The 23,931-nt window shown below is 39.5% G+C and overlaps 1 protein-coding gene across 3 annotated transcripts in view; it reads right to left on the bottom strand.

Annotated features, from left to right (window-relative positions):
• The window catches only part of PDK3 (pyruvate dehydrogenase kinase 3), a 43,946-nt gene extending 22,784 nt beyond the window's left edge, over positions 1-21,162 (bottom strand). For all 3 annotated transcript variants that reach the window (XM_015827863.1, XM_015827867.1, XM_015827855.1), the window contains exons 1-4: positions 20,754-21,162; positions 9,215-9,356; positions 7,221-7,292; positions 5,102-5,286 (exon numbers count right to left, since the gene is read on the bottom strand). In XM_015827863.1, the coding sequence (XP_015683349.1) occupies positions 5,102-5,286; positions 7,221-7,292; positions 9,215-9,356; positions 20,754-20,859 (505 nt within the window). In that variant the 5' untranslated portion in view covers positions 20,860-21,162. The remainder of the gene's footprint in view (positions 1-5,101; positions 5,287-7,220; positions 7,293-9,214; positions 9,357-20,753) is intronic.
• Positions 21,163-23,931: the final 2,769 nt, after the last annotated feature.

The following is a 23,931-nucleotide window of genomic DNA, read 5'->3' as shown; positions in this document are numbered from 1 at the left end:
GAGAGAGAGAGAGAGAGAGAGAGACAAACACACACACACACACAAAGAGGAGAGGGGAGCCGGCTGGCCCACCCGTTTCCCCCTTTCCCTGCGCGAGCGTGTGTGGATGGAGCAGCGGCCAAGGGTTTATAAAGCAAGCGGCGGAGTCCTGCAGCTCACGGGGCATAACACGGTAAATAAATACGAGCGTAGGGGATCCGCGCGTGAACGAAGCCCCACTCTCCTGCCCCTTTTGCTTTTGCTCCAGAGCCGGCATTTTTTAAAAGGGCTTGACTCCAGCCTGGGATTCGGAAAAGACTTTGCAAAAGACCACCCCGCCAAGGGGGAAAGGCGCGCAGTTGGGCACCGTCTGCCTTCGGCGTCTCTTTTTAAACGGTGCTCGGATACTGTAAGTCCACAAAGAACTGGGGGAAAGAACCGGGCAGGCGGGCGGGCGAGAGAGGCGGGCAGAAAAAAAGGGGGGGAAATCCACACACACTTGCGCAGGGAAAGGGGAAAACGGGTGGGCCGGCCGGCTCCCCTCTCCTCTTTGTGTGTGTGTGTTTGTCTCTCTCTCTCTCTCTCTCTCTCTCTCTCAATTCTCCCCCACCCCAAAAGCGGGGAGGGGGCGACCTTGCAAAAGGGAGGGGGCTTCTCCCGGTTGCGGGCAAGGCTGGAGGTGCGCCTTTCTCGCCCAGCCCGGGTAAATTCGGCCGTATTCTTCAGCCAATTCTTCATGTTATGCTCCAGGTACGGCCCTCCCCCCTTCCCTTCCATTCCCTGCGGCACTGCGTGTTGAGGCTGGGACGGAATACCCCGGGCCGCCGCAGCCAAGCACGAGGGGGAACGCCAGACGCCTCGCCCAAAGGGGGGAGGCCTGGCGATGCTGCGCTCTGCCGGGCGCTCACCGACAGAGCCGGGGGGGGCCGAGGCGGCCACGGAGGAACAGCCAACTGCCGGCAACCAGCCGGAACTGCTGGGGCCGGCCCGTATTGAAGAATACGGCCGAATTGGGGTGGGGGAGAATTGAGAGAGAGAGAGAGAGACAAACACACACACGCACACACAAAGAGGAGAGGGGAGCCGGCCGGCCCACCCGTTTTCCCCTTTCCCTGCGCAAGTGCGTGTGGATTTCCCCCCCCCTTTTTTTTCTGCCCGCCTCTCTCGCCCGCCCGCCCGCCCGGTTCTTTCCCCCAGTTCTTTGTGGACTTACAGTATCCGAGCACCGTTTAAAAAGAGACGCCGAAGGCAGACGGTGCCCAACTGCGCGCCTTTCCCCCTTGGTGGGGTGGTCTTTTGCAAAGTCTTTTCCGAATCCCAGGCTGGAGTCAAGCCCTTTTAAAAAATGCCGGCTCTGGAGCAAAAGCAAAAGGGGCAGGAGAGTGGGGCTTCGTTCACGCGCGGATCCCCTACGCTCGTATTTATTTACCGTGTTATGCCCCGTGAGCTGCAGGACTCCGCCGCTTGCTTTATAAACCCTTGGCCGCTGCTCCATCCACACACGCTCGCGCAGGGAAAGGGGGAAACGGGTGGGCCAGCCGGCTCCCCTCTCCTCTTTGTGTGTGTGTGTGTGTTTGTCTCTCTCTCTCTCTCTCTCTCTCNTTTGTGCAAAGTGCTACAATCGCGCGGTTACCAGAGGGGTGGGGTTGCAAAGAGGCCGATTAGCCCAGGCGGAAAAATGTGTGTGCTGAAAAATGCCCCCTCGGCTTATACGCGAGTCACCATTTTTTCCCAGTTCTTTGTGGCAAAATAGGTCCCTCGGCTTATAGTCGGGTCGACCTATACTCGAGTATATACGGTATACTGTTTTCACGAGAAAATGTTAGAACTGGCTTTTCCAATTCTGTAACCACATGGAATCTTCAGTAAAGATTATACTCTTGGTAAAAAAATGTCCCAGGATTTTTTTTTGCTGTCTAACTTAGTGGGATGATTGACATTAAGCCAGTTCTCACAGAAATAGCCTACCTGGATCCCACCAGGAGGTAACCTCGAGATGTCGGCTATGTCGGAAGAGGAAAAAAAACTGGGAGAGACCCCAGCTCGGGAAAAGCTGGCACCACCTCAGGCCGGAGCAGGAGTGCAGTAAAACTAAAGACTGAGAAGTCTGAGCAGCCAGCCACGGCCACAAAGTAGCGAGTGAGGGACGCCCCATACCAGGAGCCCCCCAGACTGTGCAATTGAGATCATGCCTGGGGCCAAATTGCCAAAGCCAAAACTATATTCAATGATACCCAGGGAGATGGAGTAGCTCCATACCTTCATTGAAAAAAAATTAGCCAGGGGATTCATTCAGCTGGCCAGGTTGAGGATGGCGGCCCCTGTGTTTTTTAAAGAGAAGAAAAATAGGTCCCTTAGGCTGTGCGTCGACTATGGAAGGCTAAATGGTATATGCATGGAAAATATGTATCCCCTCCCATTGATGAAGGACATGCTGGGGCACCTTGCAAAGGAGAAGATCTTCACTAAGCTGGACTTGAGGGAGGCATACTATCAAGTGAGAATTAAGAAAGGGGATGAGAGGAAAACGGAAAATGCCCCTAGGCTGCTACCAGTTCCGAGTGATACTGTTTGGATTACAGGGGCCCCCAGCAGTGTTCATGCAGCTGATAAATGACATACTGCACGAGCACCTGTATAAAGGAGTCCTAATGTGTCTGGATGATATATTAATTATACCAAAACCAAGGAGGAGCATGTGAAATTAGTCAGAGCAGTGATTGAGAAGCTGCAGAAGGCGCAAATTTATGCGATGTTCTCTAAGTGTGATTTCCATAAAGCCAGCCTAGACTACCTAGGGTACCAGATTTCGAAAGATGGCATAGAGATGGATCCTGGGAAGGTCTGGGCAATATTAGAGTAGGAGCCTCCGCGAATGAGGAGACAATTGCAAAGTTTTCTGGCTTTGCGAACTTCTATTGCCAATTCATCCCCACATTCGCTCAAATAGCCCTGCTGATCATGAACTTATTGAAGACGAAAGTGGAAGCTAATTCCAGCCCAGCCAACCCCTGAACTGGTCACTTGAGTGCCAAACCACATTCAAGAACCTAAAACGTCTTTTGGCGCCGAACATGAAGCACCCTGACCCAGAGAAACCTTTTGTGATATAAGCAGACACCAGCAATGTGGCCGTGGGGGTAGTGCTGCTCCAGAAGAATGAAAAAAGAAATTGCAGCCATGCGCCTACACATCTCGCAAGCTCTTAGAGACTGAGAGATGATAGGCTATCTGGGAAAAGGAAGTCTACGTGGTCCACTGGGCTCTCCTAACCTGGAGGCAATTCTTGAAAGGCAGTAAGAATCCTTTCGAGGTGTGGATGGACCACAAGAACTTAAAAGAAATGAGGTCTTCCCGAAAGTTGTCTTCCAAACAAGTCCGATGGGCCCAATACTTCAATCAGTTCAAATTCACTCTCTGCTATCTACTGGGAGGGTGAATTTTTTTGGTGGACAATAGACAGTAGGAGGTCCAGGGGACAAAGGAAAAGTTTATCTATGCTGTTTTCGCAGGAAAACATTAGAACTGGCTTTCCTATTTCTGTAACCACATGGAATCTACAGTAAAGTTATATTCTTGGTAAAAAAAAAATGTCCCAGGAATTTCTTTTGCTGTCTAACCTAGTGGGACGGTTTATATCAGTTTTAAATCTGTGGTTAGATATCATTATACTGGTTTTGATTTCTTATGTTTATTTTTTAAAATTTAATTTTAATTGTGCACTGCCATGAGTCTTTTAGAAATATGACACTATAAAATACAGTAAGTAATATCCCTCAGCTTATTTCTTCAGTCTTGGTAAATTAGCAGCTTCTTGAGAAGCATATCCAAATATACTGCACATATTAAATCAAATCTGCAAGCGTTATGCAATGGAATACTATGTACAGTGCACTCTTTACACATATATACAAACAAACAAAATCCTGAAAATAACTTGAGTAAGAAACACATTTTTCTGTAACTTATTTATAGCTGTTGAAATAGCAGTTTAAAATATGCCATTATCAAAGCAAAACTGGCCAGGTGGATAATTAGTGCAGAATAATTTAAATATTAATTTCAAAGTTAAATCTGTGAAATATCACAATGTTAGATGAATCATATTTTACTGCAATTTTAAAAATGGTTCCACTGGTATGTTTTTAAACTGGGCTGGGGGAAAAAACTGGAACAATCACAATGACAAATAATACAAATCAGATTTCCTTAATGGATAAACGATATGCAATTCAAACGAATCTTGCTTAGATATTTTTTTTAAAAAAATAAGCCTCCTGACCACTGAGCCTTGGCAATTACTGTGACTTGGAGACATCATACATGATAGTGCTTTCTGCCCAATGTACAAGCTGAAGCAACTACTCCTTGCCAAACAAGCAAAGGCATTCATTATACATCCCTTTTTTGACTTTTCCTGGCAACAGATCATAAAATATATAAAAATATATCTTTTATAATTTTTCTATATGCCCTTTATTGCTCAGGTATTTTCCAAGGTCATTTTCTAGATTCCTCACCAATTTCATTTCTTCTGAGAAGCTGAAGGGGGGGGGGGAATCCGGAAAAGCTATTGGCTTGTTTCCTATTAATTTTGACTGATATGCCTTTCTCTTTCTGCCAAATAAAATCCAAAATCCCCACCTACTCCCAAAGGTATTTTTCTCCATTAAACATCCATATTTTTTCATCTCTAATGATAAGAAATTGTGCAGTACTGCAGTTAGCCTAGGAAAAAGACACAAATTCAATAAATAATTCCAATTGCTAATTATTTTGTTAGCCTGTATTAAATAAAGTCAGGGCAGGACAGTAAATAGCATGTTTTACTAGAATGTAGGAAAATCCAGGTCTAAATGCCCAATGGCTTATTATACTCTCTGTATATTCTTTAGTCAATTATCCCCTCTCTCTCTAGTGCTAGACTATTTCACAAATTTCAAATGAGAAGAAAGGTGGAGGAAAGGCAACCATATACAGTGAAATGAAATTCTGAGTAACAAAGATATAAATAATATATTTCAAAAATTACATTCTTTAAAAATGTTTTCACTACAGGCATATATCCTTTTTTTGCTGTAAAAGACCAATTTATTTCATTATTAAATAAAGAGATACTTACTGTGCTGATTAATAAGCATGCGAAATGAGATGCGATTGGTATAGAATCTATCTAAAAAATATTGAATATTACTGCTCACAAAAGGATCAAATCCATACTTTTCCTTGTATTCAATAACTCCTTGGGCCATGGTAGGAACAACATCATTGTGACGATTCCTGACTTTAATCAAAATATCTAAAAAGCTGCAGAGAAAAAAAATAGAAGCAAAAGTATTACAATTACTGTTATTTTCAAATTTTGGATAATAGCTTCAAAATATCATTCATAATTCAGAACCATAAAGTTTGCTGAAGAAAAAGGTTGAACAAAGGTGTCCAGAATGTTAATGAAAATTTCTACTGTGCAATAATTGTAGAATTAAAAATGGTATTATTGTTGTGCAATAGTTCTAAAATAAAAATGATATATCATATAGTTTGCATAGTGATTTTGGGATAGCAGTACGCTGCTAGGTAATTATTGAGTATTTTCAAACTTACACATTATTAGTATTATATTTATTTTAGTGATTTTGGGTCAACCACTATTAGTTCAAGCTAGTTTTGAATTTTAAAAATTTAAATCATTGTGAATAATGTCTACAAATTGTAATTGGAAACTAACAATGCTTCAGACAATTTTAAAAAGAAATGGAGAAGAGAAACTCTATGCAAAAGGAAAAACTGATCAGAGTCTACAGTTAGCAGATCAGATCTTCTACATTTGCGCTAAACTGGATAAATTTATTATTGGAAACATGATGGCTAGAGAATAATGGACACAATGATTACATTATCTACATACATTGCATGAAAAAAATGATAATTGCAATATAATCCTGGGTAATGATTAACTGTTACTGATATAATTCATAAATATATAGTCAAGAGTACAAATATGGCTTTCTATGAGTATTCTAATTAGAATTAGTAGCTTTGTTTTCTCAAATTATCTTAATATCCAAGGAACAGTAAATGTTAATACCACACAACATAATATTGGATCCAACAGCCATTATTCATGAAACTCTAAGCTTTCTTAAAAAAAATTAGACATATAAAACTGACTTTAAATTTCACTTCTCCTATCAGAAATTTCTTTAAAGGAGTAAAGAAATGTAAATATAACATTTTCTACCCAGTAATAAAATCGTATCAGTTTTCCTTGCAGGTACTTTTCTAGCATATATTTCTGATTGCAAGAGAGCATCATTCTTCCTAAGGTTCCTTACTTGCCTTTTTCCTCATCTAATCAGCACAGCTTAAAAAAGGTTGAAAATTCCTCATCCAGTTTTCAAATGATTTATTACTCTAATAATAACTGAAAAATCTGAACAGTAATACTGAATCCCAAAACTTTATGTTGACCAAGGAGTATTTAAACTACTCACTTGGCTTGCTGATTGGAATAGTACCCCTTCTTGAAAATTACTTAATGCTTAAAGACTTAGATTAGAACTTGCTGATTCTATGAAGATTTGATAATGCCAAAAGAAGTCAATTTTCTACTTTGCTACTTCAAATTAAGAAAACAGAAGTATACAGAAAATGTGAATTTAAAAAATATATTTTTCTAAAATACAGAGACATGCCAAATAGGAATATGATACATGGCAATAAAATTGGATTACCTGATTTTTATGACATACTTTCAAAGCCAAAGTATGAAAAATCCACTCTTAGTAGATAATGTTTTTCACAAAGAAATTTGACTTGGAGCATTTTGTGTATGCTTAGTCTTATCTATGCTCTTTGAACTAAACTTTTCCAAACTATTTAATGCTATGCTCATTGAAAGCTTTAGCTCAAGAAGGGAAAACAAATAGTTTCAAGATATTCTATATTTATTTGCTTAATTTTTATTTATTAAACTCAATCTAGTCCTTACATCTTTCTGAAATAATTTCACCTGACATTGTAATATTGATTTTTCCATTTTAAACAAGATCAAGCTCCTAATTAGAAACACATTAGTATTGTATAATTTCTTCTAATACAATAATTAAAAATTATTACAATTAAAAACTTAATTTAAAAATTCAAAAGTGCTCATTGAACTATTGCAAGCTTATTACAAGACTAAACTCTGCCCAAGTTCAACATACTGATTTCATGTTTCAACACCTTTCTTTACTTACTTATCTAAAACATGTGGATCTTCAGGATTTTTATTTTCATACTCTAATAGCTCAAGAAAGCTCTGCATATACCTGAAACATAGAAGAAGAATATATTTGATATTTGCATATTAAATCTGCAGACATCAACCTGGAGGGAAATTTCTAATACTCTGGAAGGTAGACTTGAACACTGGACTCTATCGAACAAGATGCAGTTCAGTGGTGAGAATAGTAAGGTCCTGCACTTAAGAAGGAAAATTCAAATGCACAGGTATATAATACGTAGTACCTGGGTGAACAGTAGTAACCGTGAGAGGGATTTAGGTGTCCTAGTGCAGGGATCCCCAACCCCTGGGCTGTGGCCTATTTACAACCGGGCAGCACGAGTGGCGGCCGTCGCACATGCATGCACCACTCAACTTGTGCAAGCAGCAGGCTATTGCAAGTACACACGCACAGCTCAACTTATGCAAGTCAAGCTGCATGCACATGCATGCTGGCCCACCATTCGCATGACCTAGTTACACTCTCCCCACCAGGCCACCAAGCCACTTAAATATTAGTCAGCAGTGTGATGCAGCTATTAAAAAAGCCAGTGCAGACTTAGGCTGTATCAATAGAAGATAGCATCAAGATCACAATATGTGATAGTACTGCTATCTACTACACCATGAAGGACACACTGCATCCTGTTCTGGTTGCCACAATACAAAAAGATGTTGAGATCCTAGAAAGAGTGAAGAGAAGAGCAATGAAGATGGTAAGAGGTCTGGAGGCTAAACTGTATGATGATGGTGAACAGTTAAGGGAACTAGGTATGTCTAGCCTAACAAAGAGAAGGATTAGGGATGACATGATAGCTGTCTTCCAGTACTTGAACTGTTGTCACAGGGAAGAGGGGGTTGACTTATTCTCCAAAACACCAGAGGACAGGACAAGAAGCAATAGGTGGAAGCTCATTAAAGACAGATCCAATCTGGAACTAACGAGAAATTTCCTGACAGTGAGAACAATCATTCAATGGAACAGCTTGTCTCCTGGAATTGTAGCAGGGGTTGGACTAGAAGACATTCAAGGTCCCTCCCAGCCCCATGATTCTATGAGTTAATAATATTATTTTGGGAAAAGAAATAAAAAAATCAGCTCCCCCCAGAAGTTAGTAAAGATGCAAACGTACACTTTAAGGATGGACAACCTTTCCTGAGAAAAGTAGTCAACATGGAGTAGGAGAAAAGCTTCTGATGGATAGAACAATTTTTCAATGCAAACAAGGCATAACACAAGTATCCAGATTGGGGTGATTTTTTTTTTACACAGAAGTTAATAACAACCATAGCTATCATAATTTTGTAATATGAAAGATCAACATTTTCAATATTATTTGTATAGGCTTCTGTAACAGAGAGAGCTATAACATGAGTGTTATCACATGACTGTGAGGTGTTGGTAATGACTGTAAGTGCAACAGATTGCCAAGCATCCACGTCACAATCACATGACATGTGGTGTGTGTGCGCACGCATGCTTTGTGATGGTTGGAAGTGCTTTACAGGCCTTAAAGTACTCTTTCCAAGGCTATTAATCTGGACAATTGTTAAGTTACCAGTCATTAAGCAAGGACTACCTATACAGGTAAATAATTTTTTAAAGAAAGGTCAACTTAACATAACATAAATTATCTTCAGTGGCAAATGATAATCTTAGTCTTATGCTATAAAATTACATAATTAATACATCCATGTATCCATGTTTATACATATACACAAAAATTATTTTAAATTGTTGTAGCAGACTAAAAAAAAACTTAGAAAATTAGGGGAACAGTAAAAAAACAGGGAATAGTTTCTACCAGTAAGGCCAGAAAAAAAGGGAATTGAGCTTTTCTAAAAGGAAAGAAGTAAAAATGCACAAGGCAAGTAGAGAATGGAGCAGAAACACAGCTACTGAATTAATTATAAGGAAATACAGTACGTTATAACTTTTCATTTGCCCTTATTTTAATGAGTGCTTACCAACTTTGTACTAGCTTAACAGAAGGCCTATTCAACAAATTGTCAGGCAACAAATTTACTTCTCTCATAGTATTAGCAAGTCGCACAGGAAGCTCTTTTCTCAGGAACATGTATGATGTTTTCTCACATGCATTATCACGTCCTGTGGAAAGAAAAGAGTTTTATGTTTTCATGTTCTTGAAACATTCTTAGACAATACAAATAAGATATTAAAATATAATTTATTAGGACTGCACTTTATTATTGTAAGTTTTCTTCTTGGTTACTAAATACGATTTCAATCTGATTATAAGAATTCTGCATCAAGCTTAACATCATTCCTGGCTATGGCTGTTTATTGTAGCTTCTTTTTTTACCCAAACTAGTCATTTTGTAAAGGATGAAGATCTGGGAAATATAATGAACTTCAGTGATTAAACTCTGATATGTAATATATAAACATACATTGCAACTCTATCCAAATTATCAACCACAACAAAATCATCAACTTCAAGAATTTCTTACCATATTTCACATATCATATCTATTAAAGGTTTCACCTGTCCAGTCGTAACCAACTCAAGAAAGGGGGTGCTCAGCTCTGATTCTCAGCCAAGGAAGCCTGCGTTGTCTGACAAAACGCTTCCGGCGTCATGTGGCCAGCATGAAAATATGGAACACAGAAACCTTCCCATCGAAACGGTATCTATTTATTCACATTTGCATGCTTTCAAATTGCTAGTTTGGCAGAAGCTGGGACATATAATAGCTCATACCATCACATGACACTCAGGTCTCAAACCCGGGCTGGCTTTCCAGCTGACAAGCCTGATGTCTTAACCGCTGAGCCGTCATGCCGCCCAAGACCATTATTAAGGCAACTGAGTGCAATAGCACAGCCACAATGCTCTGAACTTCTGGTCCTGTATATCAAAAAATTTAATAGACTAGTTCCTATTTAATGTACAAGTTAGATCACAAGAAGGTCCTTTCCTGAAGTTCTCAAATCCTAGATAAACTAGCTTAGGATATAATGCAATCTTTAATTAGCTTCCATTTGCTTCTGATGAAGACTGGATCCAACATTATATATATTTTTATATATTTTCAATTGTGTTAATTCACATTCAGGATATAACGATAACGATTAACAAAATAAATCTGTTTGGTCCAAATTACTTCTTTTCAAAACAAATATTAGAGGATTTTAATAGTACAATACTTAATTTTGTCTCTATACAGATGGTTTTGTATGTGGATGGTTTTAGGAATGGAGAGATAGGTTAATTCATTGTTGAATTTCTCTACAATGATAGTTAGATTAGTATTACAGTACACATATACCAACAAACTCCATGTACTTCTCATAAACCAATGGTTCTGTTGGAAAAGTGTGTGTGATAAAAGAAAATCTGTTCTCTGAAAAAAGTACAGTCTTAAAATGCTAGGAACATCTCAGAAAGTTAGATTTTCTAAAATATTTCCATTAAAATTAATGATAATTAAGGGTTGTACTATGTGCCTCATCCTCATGAAATTTAATGAGCCTTTAGCTTTAACTTTGTTATTACTTTAATGTATAATCTTATGTACTCAGCTAAGTAGTAAGCTTAATAGGGCTTGTTCCCAGTCAAGTGGATATTGGATTGTAATGCTATCTTCAAATTATCAAAAATCCATTAAAATTTATTCACTGTTCTTATAAGGAAACTTAACCATGCTATACAGTATAAAGTCAGACATTTAGATTTCAGATTAGAGACTATACCCAACTTCATTCCTCTTACCCACCTCTTTAACAGCAGACACCACCCCAGTAATATTGAAAAAGGTCAGGTGAACTCAGACCTATGTTTTACCTTAATGAGCTGTCAGTATTCCATTTTATGGAAAAGAAAGATTGCAAATGCATTAGTCATAGTCACAAAAGACAACTGCCTGAAAAATGAACAAGTGCTGCAAGGTACTGATTAAGTTATGTTCTTGCAGCCCAGGAAATAATGTTAAAAGCATTGCTATGCATATAATAACTAAGATTTGCAATTTGAAAAATCCTTAAGTGTAGTGCAACTGGCACAATCAAGGTCATACTTTTTAAGGCAGTCCCATTATAATCAGTCCAACAGCACATCATTCAGCATCTGTTCAGATAAATGTACAATGGCAGAATACAACACTGTTATTTCTTATGTATACTTTTCCCTTGCTCTTTTAAGTTATGGCTAACAATGGCTTGTTATAATTTAGCAATGTTCCTTTTAGATATGAACCTAAAATATTAATATATGTTTTCATGCTTGTCCATAATTGAGGTTTTTTTTTTCCTTTTAACTAGAAAACCTTTCAGTTAAAATTAAAATGTGTTATTAAAATACAGATCAGGTTCTTCCATGTAATTTGTTATATAAAGATTGGGGAAACATGCAGATCATAGGTTCTAGAATTCTTCCTAATCACTTACCAACAATGGCTCCACTTCTTTTGCATAATAAAGTCACATGTTGTCTTTACGTGTGCATATGCATTTCCTCCTCAAATATTAATCAGGGTCAGCACATATATATTGTTTATGTGTAATCATGTTTCTGCTCTCCCCTCCTGTATCTTTTCTCTTTGGGGGTGTATATACAATGGAAGCACAAGGCTGCCTGAGTATGCTCTAATCTGCATCAAATGACCAGGTGGAAGAAGGGATTGAGTGAGAATGGAAGAGTCAGCAACAACCAAATTACAGTCCAAATGCACTTCCTGGAATTTTTTTTCTTCGCAACCCTTACCTGAATCTTGGCCATTTTTGAATGTAAGCTTTCTTTTATCAATTTCTCTTATAATATCAAATTTGACACTATTCTTTTTCACTTTTGGAAAGTTATCCTGTTGGCTGAGTTCTGAGCCCTTACATCATTTTCTTCCAACATTCAATTGTGTTGGAAAGAATAAAAAAGATTTAATATATGTTTGAAATTAATAGGTCTACTGAAAAGAGTAAGGACCTATTGTTCCAATTAGGCACATCAGTCCATTCATCACAAGGAGTCAAACTGTATAATTACAATGCTCTAAACTATTACCTAAACTATCTAAACTATTATCACCAGGATCAGATGGATTACACCCCAAGGTTCTCAAGGAACTGGCAGATGTGATCTCAGAACCACTGAACTATATTTTTCAAAGATCCTGGAGCACAGGGGAACTACCAGAGGACTGGATAAGAGCTGATGTAGTTCCCATCTTCAAAAAAGGAAAAAAAATGGACCCAGGAAATTACAGACCTATCAGCCTGACCTCAATACCTGGGAAGATCCTGGAAAAGATAATCAAACAACGAATCAGCGAACACCTAGAGGCAAACAAAGTCATTACTAAAAGCCAACATGGGTTTGTAAAAAATAGATCATGCCAGACAAACCTTATTGCATTCTTTGACCAAGTGACAAAATTAGTGGATCAGAGGAATGCTGTGGACACAATTTACTTGGACTTCAGTAAGGCATTTGATAAAGTAGATCACAACCTACTACTTGACAAGATAGAAAAATGTGGGGTAGACAGCATCACCACCAGATGGATCCGTAGCTGGCTGACCGGCTGTACTCAGCGAGTGGTCCTCAATGGAACCACATCTACATGGAGGGAAGTGTGTAGTGGGGTGCCCCAGGGCTCTGTTCTGGGCCCAGTGCTCTTCAACATCTTCATCAACGATTTGGACGAGGGGATAGATGGGGAAATCATCAAATTTGCAGACGACACCAAGCTGGCAGGAATAGCCAACACTCCAGAAGACAGGCTTAAGATACAGAAGGATCTGGACAGACTTGAACACTGGGTGCTATCTAACAAAATGAAATTCAATGGTGAAAAAAGCAAGGTTCTATATTTAGGCAAGAAAAACCAAATGCACAGGTATAGTATAGGGGGTACCTTGCTCAATACTAGTAACTGTGAGAGGGACCTCGGAGTCCTAGTGGACAATCACCTAAATATGAGCCAGCATTGTGCTGCAGCTGCCAAAAAGACCAACACAGTGCTAGGCTGCATTAACAGAGGGATAGAATCAAGATCACCTGAAGTGTTAATACCACTTTACAATGCCTTGGTAAGGCCACACTTGGAATACTGCATCCAGTTTTGGTCACCGTGATGTAAAAAAGATGTTGAGACTCTAGAAAGAGTACAGAGAAGAGCAACAAAGATGATTAGGGGACTGGAGGCTAAAGCATATAAGGAACGGCTGCTGGAATTGGGTATGTCTAGTTTAATGAAGAGAAGGACAAGGGGGGACATGATAGCAGTGTTCCAATATTTCAGGGGCTGCCACAAAGAAGAGGGAATCAAGTTATTCTCCAAAGCGCCTGAAGGCAGGACAAGAAGCAACGGATAGAAACTAATCAAGGAGAGAAGCAACCTAGAACTAAGGAGAAACTTCCTGACAGTTAGAACAATTAACCAGTGGAACAACCTGCCTCCAGAAGCAGTGAATGCTCCAACACTGGAAGTTTTTAAGAAGAGACTGGACAGCCATTTGTCCGAAATGGTGTAGGGTTTCCTGCCTGAGCAGGGGGTTGGACTTGATGACCTCCAAGGTCCATTCCAACTTTACTACTACTACTACTACTACTACCACTACTACTACTACTACTACTATTACCTCTTCCATAAAATCTCAAGCTTTTCATATTGCAGGAAGCATTTTGCCAGAATACAATGAGTGTTAAGAATCTCTTACAGATAAATTGATATACTGCAAGGTACAGACAAACCTATTAATAACTACCACTTTCTCAGGTTCAATTTAAACTGCTAGTTTAATTCTATAAAGACATTTATGGCTGATATCTTTTCAGAGCTACCTCCTTGAATCAAAATTGATGCATCCCTGATGCAATGCCTCAGGAAAATGTGTTAGTAATTTTCAAGTACTGTAAAATTGAAGAAACAAGAAGAAGGTGCTTCTCCATTAAGTCCCCAAACCATAGTGTAGTCTTCCACTGAAAATCAGACTTGCCCTAATGTACTGACATTCCAGAAGAGGCTAAAATAGTTAGTTTCTCTTCCAGAGGGCTTTTTTAGTTTAGTTAAGATACCACTGTTAGAATTGTTCACATAATGTTGATTTTAATTAACATATTGGTAAATAAATCTTTGCCTATTGGCATTAATTCTGACAGTGTATTCAGGAACTTGCCTAAACTCATTAATAAGTACATCATGACTAAAATCAAAATAAACTAAACGAAAAGTATTGGTATTCTCTAGGACAGTGATGGCGAACCTATGACATGTGTGCCAGAGGCAGCACTCAGAGCCCTCTCTGTGGGCACGCCTGCCGCCGCCGCCAGCTTGTGCAGATCCATTAGGCTACTGCTGGCGCCCGGAGCAGCAGCCCCACCCAGCACAAAGGAGGCGAAGCAGCTGGCTAGCAAGCTCGAGTAGAGGTAGTAGAGCACGCCCCCCCATGCACTCGCTGGCCTGTGTTCGGGGGCTGATGGTGTCAGGCAGCAGCCGCCGCTGCCTCGCCTTGCCCCGCAGCAATGGCACCCCTGCCCTACCCCGCCTCATCCCGCAGGACGAGTCTCCTGCCCACCGCCCCACCCACAAGAGACCCCTGGATCTCCCCCAATCCCGCCCAGCCCCCACAGGCATCCCCCACGAGCAACATCAAGGTGGCCACGCCCACCCTGGACATGCCCAGTCTGCTGTGACCAATGCAGCCATGCCCACCCATGGGCCACGCCCACCCCCGAGGGAACCACAATGCTGATGAGGCCCTGACACTTCACGATACATAAGTTGGTTTTGGGTTACGGTTTGGGCACTCGGTCTCTAAAAGGCTCGCCATCACTGCTCTAGGAAATGCTTTAAGTTCCAACCAGATGGATAATGAAAAGAAATACATCAAACAGACAAGGGGGGAATAATTATTATTGCTGTAATATATTTATCAGTATTCAACCAGGGCGGACATTTTATATGTTTTATATGAATGTTTGATATTTTGTTCGATATACTTTTTTGTTTTGTTTTTATCTTTGCTTTGTTTTTCCTTTTTTGATTTTGTATTTTAACTTTGGAAATAAAAGCTTATTAAAAAATAAAAATATCAATCAGGTAAAGTCCTTTATAAATCTAGGTCTGTTTTAATCTTCTACCTGTTGATCTACTCAAACAAGAATGTTTCTACTAAAAGCTCCCAAAGCATATCTTGGAATTGCTAAATCCGCAGGTCAATTTGTTAATAATTGTGTCCCTGAAGCTTTTAAAGAATTTAAAATCAACAATCTGAGTTAGATATTATTGGCACTCAGCTATTTATTTATAAGGACTTTCCTGGTTTACAGTTTTAAAATCTTATTATGAGTTCCATATTCAACTCTTAATACTCTAATACAAGTAGAATTAGACTGATTTTCTCCCGAGTACAATTAAAACTTTGCTATCTTAAGATTTTGGCTGAAACAAGTATACTGGAAAACTTCCTTAATCCATCTCACCTTGCTAGATAGATTCTCTTCCACTTAAACAAAGAAACTGATTATTTGGCACACTTGTCAGCACTAATTGTTTTGGGATGTAATAAAACCATAACTGAACTGAAGCAGAAGATTTGGGTTTTAGATATCCAATGATAGAGCCATGTTCCTCTTTTATGACATACTTGCACACTTGTTTCCTTAAACCAAGGGTAGGCAACCCTCGGCTCTTTTATGACTCATGGACTTCAACTCCCAGAATTCCTGAGCCTGCTGGCTCAGGAATTCTGGGAGTTGAAGTCCATGAGTCATAAAAGAGCCGAGGTTGCCTACCCCTGCCTTAAACTATCCCTAGTTATTTCTTCAGCATTTTATATGTTCCTAATAGGAGACCATTTAGCCTAGAATGAATTGGGGCAGTACCTACAACTAGTCCTTGACTTACAATCACAATAGAGCTTGGAATTTTGGATGCAAGTTGTTGCAGTTATTAGCAGGTCACCATGTGACCTGACTTGATTTTACAATCATTTTACAATGGCCGTTAAGCAAGTCACCTTGGCTGTTAAGTGAATCATATGGTTATTATATGAAGAAAACAGAAAAAAACCCCACATTGCAGATCATGATCATGTGACCACAGGATGCTGCAACTGGTCATAAATGTGACCCTGCTATCAAGCACCTGAAAAGCAATTGCATAACTGTGGGAATGGTGGTGCAGCAGTTTAACTTCAAGGACAGATCATAAGTAACTTTTTTGAAGTGTGTTGAAACTTTAAATAGTCATTCAGTGACCACTTGCTAAGCAAGGAATAACTTGTTAGGGCAACAAATGGTAGATATGTAAGTCTGTCGCATGAAAATAGTAGGGATGCTGCGATGGGTAGAACTCTGAGGACCATTCATAACTCCCCTTGTTCAGTGCTGCCATAAATTTGAACAGTCACTGAACAAGTAGTCATAACCTGAGATGCTCTGTAATGTACTGTCAATAAGCAAGATAATAAAAAGTGTAACATTACTCTTATCAAAAACAGAACTACAGTCTAAGTCTGCCATCCATACCAAAGAATGAAAGGAATAGAACATTCTTAGTCAACTTATGAAATATGGATCAAATGGATATTTCAAAGAGATGGTTCCATAAGATGGGAGCTGTTAATGAAGAGGCATACTTTCAGTCTCCTACTTTCATCATGGGGCGATACTCTCAGCAATCCTCTTAGCATAAATACACAGAACAGACAAAAACTCTACAGGATAGATTAGCATGTAAACTCATAGCTGCTGTCCTATGTGTTGGCCACCAGAACACAGAAAGCCAGATAAATACCAGGTTCCATTGACCAAGGAAAGTCAATGGAAGTTGGAAGTCCTAGGCAGGTAGATGTACAATGGTGCAAAGAAGGCACAGCAAGAGTAAGAGGTGCATAAGTAAATAATTCTGAAAGGATGACCCAATGGATCAGGGGTTATCTAGTATTCCCTAACAAATGAAAGAGCTAGGAATTTTGCTAAGCGCCTCATTTGGCAACCAAGAACATTTGTTACCAATTGTGACCATAAAACCAATAGGCAAGAGCAATGTTAAACTGATATATACAATTTGTTCATTATTTATCATTCAGAAGGACTAGTGGCACTTTGGATTCAAAGCAAAATCAAAAAGGTAACTTGGAGCACATAAGGGGTACTTATGTAGCACCTATCTGCAACTCTTTGAAACCGCAGCTTCTTTTCCAAAGCTTATGAAACTGCCCTCAGCATTGGCAGGATATTCCAGGAAATGAAATGGCTTAAAGACTTGTAGATAGGTACCGCACACATTTTTGACTGAATCCTGCACAGCCCTACCACTAAAGGATATTCTTTTAAAACACAATGCGAATTAGCTTCAATTCTGATCATGTAATATTTGTACAAATACAAAAGTACGTATAGTCAAGGCCATGGTTTTCCCAGTTGCAATGTATGGCTGTGAAAGTTGGACCATAAGAAAGGCTGAGTGCAAAATAATTGAGGCCTTTGAACTATGGTGCTGGAGAAGACTCCTGCGAGTCCCCTGGACTGCAAGGTGATCAAACCGGTCAGTCCTAGAGGAGATCAACCCTGACTGCTCTTTAGAAGGCCAGATCCTGAAGTTGAAACTCAAGTACTTTGGCCACCTAATGAGAAGGAAGGACTCACTGGAGAAGAGCCTAATGCTGGGCAAGATTGAGGGCAGTAGAAGAAGGGGACGACAGAGAATGAGGTGGCTGGATGGAGTCACTGAATCAGTAGGCGTGAGCTTAAATGGACTCCAGAAGATGGCAGACAGGAAGTCCTGGAGGAATGTTGTCCATGGGGTCGCGATGACTTTGTAACTAATGCTGAAGGCATTCACTAATCATCTATGCCATTTATTATTTTCAACTACTTCTGTTCCCTAGATTATCTCAGCAGATGAAGTTTTTACTAATGAAAGCCATTAAGCTTTCAGAATTTCCTATTCTTTTTATATTGTGATAATCACAAATGAAATTGGAATGTATTCTACAACTGAAGATCATTTTTTAATCCAAGCACAAAGAATTCAACATGGGCACAACCTGGTTCATATTATAAAACAAGATCTGATCTTGAAAACATTTATGAGTGATTATGGTTATATCTCTTTTGTCACACTTGTTTTGCAAATCAGAGAAATTATGAATATTTTAATATTTTTTATTTCATAAAATTAAATGAGAAGTTTTTCAGTACAAGCAATATGAACTTTTCAGAAATTTTCAGTAGTTTGGTACCATTTTGCAAAGATTTCATTGTTGATGGCACTACTAAATACTAAAATATTTTTTAAAATAAATGTACTAAAATTGATGGAATTATTTTTAGCCAATTAAGTACCTTTTCATCCTTTACAATAAAAAACCCTTTAGAAGTGGAACACGACTGGTTAATATTTAATCTAATCTTTACATTTGGATTAAATCAGCGCTAGATACTTGGAGTTTGAAGCCTTTCCAAATAGCTCTACTTTTACTTATATGCACTCAGTTTAGATAATAAAGGTGACTGTTTATTTTAGTTTCAGATTCCCAAGAATTCTGAATACAGAAATGAATATTTATATGATTTACCTATTTTGTGATTTATATCACAAAAGTATTGTAACCTCTTAAAGATTAATTTTATTACTAAACATTTTGCATAAAATATTATTTATATGCTGTCTTTATTATTTTTATAAATAATCTGAGGCAGTGAACATACCTAATACTCCTTCTCCTATTTCCACACAACAATATTGTGAGGTGAGGTGAGCTGGGAGAGAGTGACTGGCCTAAGGTCACCCAGCTGGCTTTCCATGCCTAATGCAGGAGTAATAAACACAATATTCTAGTTTGTAGTCTGGTACTTTAACCACTAGACAAACTGATCCTAACAAGAACTATGGAACAAAATAAATATGTAAGAATTATCTTTAGGCCAAGCGTTTTCAATGTATTTATGCATTGTTTGAGAAGCTGGTCAGCCCCTTCTCAGAAAGATGTATTTAAATGCATAAAATAAAATAGTGAAAATAAAGTTGAGTTTTTTTCTCATCTAAATTCTTGGTCCACCAATCAGTCCATGCTATAAATAGTGACTCTGGGACATGGATATTTTTAAATCAACATATGGGAAATATGAATATAGACATAAAATAGGATTCTTTATGAATTAACAGAGAGACACTGTAAATTACAGAGAAACAGATAAATTTGTAAAATATTATTTATGTATTTTAAGGCAAAACCAATTGTTTTCCATTTTTTCTGTTTGAAACATCTGAAGTAATTCTTGAACTGTACTTCACAGATATAATTCAATGTAATGTTCCATTTTAAATATCCAGTGCAAATAATTATCCTTGATCATCTCGGTCATACCTCAATAATGGTATTTCAATTTTAAGGCTGCAAAGGTGAATGGGAATGTGCAAAACTTCTATCAGCTCTTCAAGCTTCAAAGCTGGTAAAAGACCAAAGACTGTTTGGCAGTTGTGTGAAAGAAATGCAATATTAAGAACCTGAAATGACCAAGGAACTGATTTTTTTTTTAAAAAGACATAATGAATTGTTGACTTACCCAAATCAAACAGCATTGCACAAAGCAAATTCATTTCTGCACATTATATCAAAATACTAAAAACATAATATTCAGGTAAATCAAACTATGTTCAAATTAGCTTAAATCAGGCTGCTCACTATGTTCTCACTTTGAAACCACAAAGTAAAGGATTCAAATAATCCTTCAAATAAGAATTGTCCTGAAAGCCAATCCATTTTTGTTTCTCCTGAATTCAATTCTCCTTGTACTCCAATTTCCTTTGAGTTACAAATTTCCTCTAATGCACTGCTATACTGCAATCCAAGTACTGTAGGATCAGAACACAAATATAACATTGCATACACTAAATCACCAAACTCGCATATAAGATTCATGGTTGAAGACTCTTGCATAACCAGCACAATATTGAAAACACAAGTAGCACTAACTCTAATCTAGGCTTTGCAGGCCTGAGTAAAAGTATGATTGATTGCCTAGTTTGGGCAGTGTAGCACTGACCTTGAAAAAGCTGTTGCACACTGGAAGGAAAAAAAGATTTAGGAAACTGAAATTCAATAACGAACAGGCCCATAAAATAGTTTGAAGATGCACAGTGCTGGCTAAGTAAAGCAATATTTCTTTTCACTTCCAGTTCACTCTCTGGACAAGAGACCTATGGAGAACTTCGAAGCAGTTTTTGACGTACAAGATCTAGGAGCTTTCCGCACTTATGTAGCAGGAAAAAAAACCCATCTGTTGAGCTTCTGTTTTCCTGCAGCAGGTTCCAAACTGCCTTCTAAATTCCCAAACTAATACCGTATACTCCCCACTCAGGTTATGTCTCCTTAGATCCAGCCCCTACCCAACATTGATGACGTCAAACAGAGCAGAGGGGGAGTATCCTAGAGATCCTTCTCTCCAGTCAGACTGAATCAAAAATTCTTAGTTGAGCGGAGATGATGGTAGAAGGTACGCGCGCGCTGCGACTGCACAGGTGCCGTTTGATCACTCACCAAAGTCCAGGAACTGCTTAATAGAGAGCGGCGACGGGGAAAAGCGAGAGTAGTATTCGATTTGTTTGGGAATGGGGCTTTTTAGAAGCGCCCCACATAGCCGCATGGTTCCTTACTGGAGTTGAGGAAGCGGGTTAGGTGCGCGGATATGCCAGGCCGCCACCACCACGGACGTCGACAGGGCCCCGGTCGAACCGGCCAAGCAACCGTCTGGCGACGCGCACGGAGGCTCACGCACATAAACAGCGCGAGGTGGGGGCGGGAGGACGCTAGCAACGGCTTAATAACTCCCCACGGCCAGTCGAACGCGCGGGAGAGGCGCGAGCATCAGCAACAGTTGGTGTTGTCTTCGCCGCCGCTCCGCTCTCCATTCCTCATCGTAACCTACAAGAGAGAGCAAGAGGACGTATTATGCCTTTCCCCCCCCCCCCGCCCCATCCGTAGCTGCTCAGCCCGCCCCGACGTCGCCGGCTATTTAAGAAATACCCGCCCTCCACGCGCACCCAGTCTTCTGACTGGATAATAAAAAGCCAACATCCCAGGGCCGCCCTCTTGCTTTCCTGAATGCCCACCCACCTACCTAAGCACCGCCTACTATTACCATGACAGCCAAAAGAAAGCGCAAGCGCAAATGGTAGCGTACGGGCCTAGCGGGATTGCAAGGTGAAGATGAGATGTTCGTATGCTCGGGATTGACATGCAAATGAACCCATGTTCTTTTGCTTATTAATTGAAGCTCTTCTCCCGTTTTCTCTGTCTTCAGAAGCCTGTCCTTGGAAAGCAAGAGGTACTAAATTCAATTGTATCCTTCGAAGAAAAATAATGTACAAGTTAATTGCGAAGTCCATTAATATATTTGGAACCCACATTCGTTTAGTAATTTTTATTATCCAAATAAGTAGTGGTAATGAATATATATATCAATTATATATGTGAGTACACATGCAAGCACAAGCTATCTTTAATATCTAAGAATCTATAATATCTAAGAATCTAAGGAAAGGAGCAGAATTTTACCAACTGTAACAAAAATATACATATGCACTAGTGCAGTTTAAGATCGGTCTCTAGGATTATCATATTTGTACTTCAGAAATCCAGAAGATCATTAGATGGTTACTAGAATATAGACTAGAGATTTCTATGTCTCAATTCTGACTCACTGTATTATCTAACAGTCATCCTGATCACTAGATTGAGAGTCATCTACCAAAAAGTATGGAGTTAGTTCAACCAATTAGCAAACTTTCAGGTTAAGCAATTCAAATTTTTAATTTGTTTAATATTATTTTGCCTGTTGGAGACTAATGTTATAAAATAATCTCATTTTTGAAGTATATTTTACACCAATTCCTATGTTTCAGGAAATCAGACATGAATACAAAAACTTTAAAAAGAGAAAATATATTCTAGATCAGGGGTTTCCAACCAGAGGTGCTTGCACCCCTTGGGGGTGTGAGACGATATTCCAGGGGGTGGGAAAACTTGGGTTTTCAAAATTATAGTGTATATGCATAATTTGTTGCCATTATTTCAAACTTTTGTAAGGAGTGCGAGAATATATCAGGAGTATTCTAGGGGTGCGGGGTATAGAAAAGGTTGGGAACCACTGCTCTAGATCAAGGATAGAGTAAAAAAAAAGTGATTTTGTATCATTGTATGTCATTGTATTGGGCATAGAAATAAAAAAAAATTCAACAAAAAAAATGGACAACATCAACAACAATGCAGTAAATATAAAAGGAAAATAGAAATATAATTTACCTGAATAATTTGCTTGGCAATATCTATAAACTACTAAACTCGTGTCTATAACTTTTAACTGGGTGAAACAATGCATCATATGGCAACAGTTTTTCAACCCCAAACAAGCCATCTTACTGAATTGTTCAAAATCCGGGACTCATGCCTTTTATGGAACTGAAAATTGGCAAATTTTATAAACAATTGTGACATAAAAATTATCATAAAGCATTTTATGACATAATACAAAATGTCATAATGTCACAAAACATTTCCTGTGGTCAACTCCTGATGTGTGACTGTGCTATGCAGTTCAACATGGGCTACTTTCAAGGCAGATACATCTGAATATCTCCCTGAATTTTAAAGAACTTTTCAAGTACATTAGAAGCGCTGCATTGTGGAAGGCATTGAGGAAATGTGGTTCCCATCTTCAAAAAAAAAAAAAGGGGGGGGGAAACAGACCCAGGAAACTACAGATCAATCAGCCTAACATCAATACCCAGGAAGAGACTGGAAAAGATAATAAAAAAACAGATCTGCGAACATCTAGAAACAAGTAAAGTAATAACTAAAATCAGCATGGGTTTGTTAAAAACAGATCATGCCAAACCAATCTTGTTTCATTCTTTGACAAAGTGACTAAATTAGTAGAGCAGCGAAATGCTGTGATATAGTATACTTAGACTTCAGCAAGGTATTCGACAAAGTAGGTCACAACCTACTTCTTGGTAAGCTAGAAAAAAGTGGGATCACCATCACCATCAGATGGATTTGTAACTGGCTGACAAATCATACCCAAAAGTAGTCCTTAATTGTACTACATCTACATGGAAAGAAGTAAGAAGTGGGGTACACAAGGTTCCATCTTAGCCCCAGTACTCTTCAATATTTTCATAAACAACTTAGATGAGGGAATAGAAGGGGAACTTATCAACTTTTCAGATGATACTAAGCTGGCAGGAATAGCCAACACCCTAGATCAGACATGTCCAAAGTCCGGTCCGCGGGCCATTTGCGGCCCGCGGCCCGGTTTAATCCGGCCCTCGAGCAGCCCTCCCTGCTCTATATAAATGCGGCCCTCCCACGGCCCTCCGGCAAGTCCCATGAGAGAGAGAGAGAGAGAGAGAGAGAGAGAGAGAGGCACTTGCACTTCTGTCTCTCTCTCTCTCTCTCTCATGGGACTTGCCCCCTCGCAGGGCTCCTCATTGGCCCTGCGCCCTGTTACCCCGCCCACAGCCGCAAGCCACCATTCGCCCTGTGGTTATAAGTGTCCCGGCAGTTGGGACCCGCCCCTCCCGGAAGTCAATCAATCCTTGGCGGTTCTCCGTCCGGCCGCGGCTTTCCCCGGCCGGCTCCAGCAGTTCCGGCTGATTGCCGGCATGTGGCTGTTTCTCCCTGGCAGCCTCGGCCCCCCCAGCCCTGTCGGTAAGCG

Source organism: Protobothrops mucrosquamatus, unplaced genomic scaffold (assembly GCF_001527695.2).
Source record: "Protobothrops mucrosquamatus isolate PMUCROS unplaced genomic scaffold, P.Mucros_1.0 scaffold_217, whole genome shotgun sequence".
Lineage (NCBI taxonomy): Eukaryota > Metazoa > Chordata > Lepidosauria > Squamata > Viperidae > Protobothrops > Protobothrops mucrosquamatus.
Note: the sequence above shows the minus strand (reverse complement) of the source record. Positions and strands in the feature narration are given on the sequence as shown.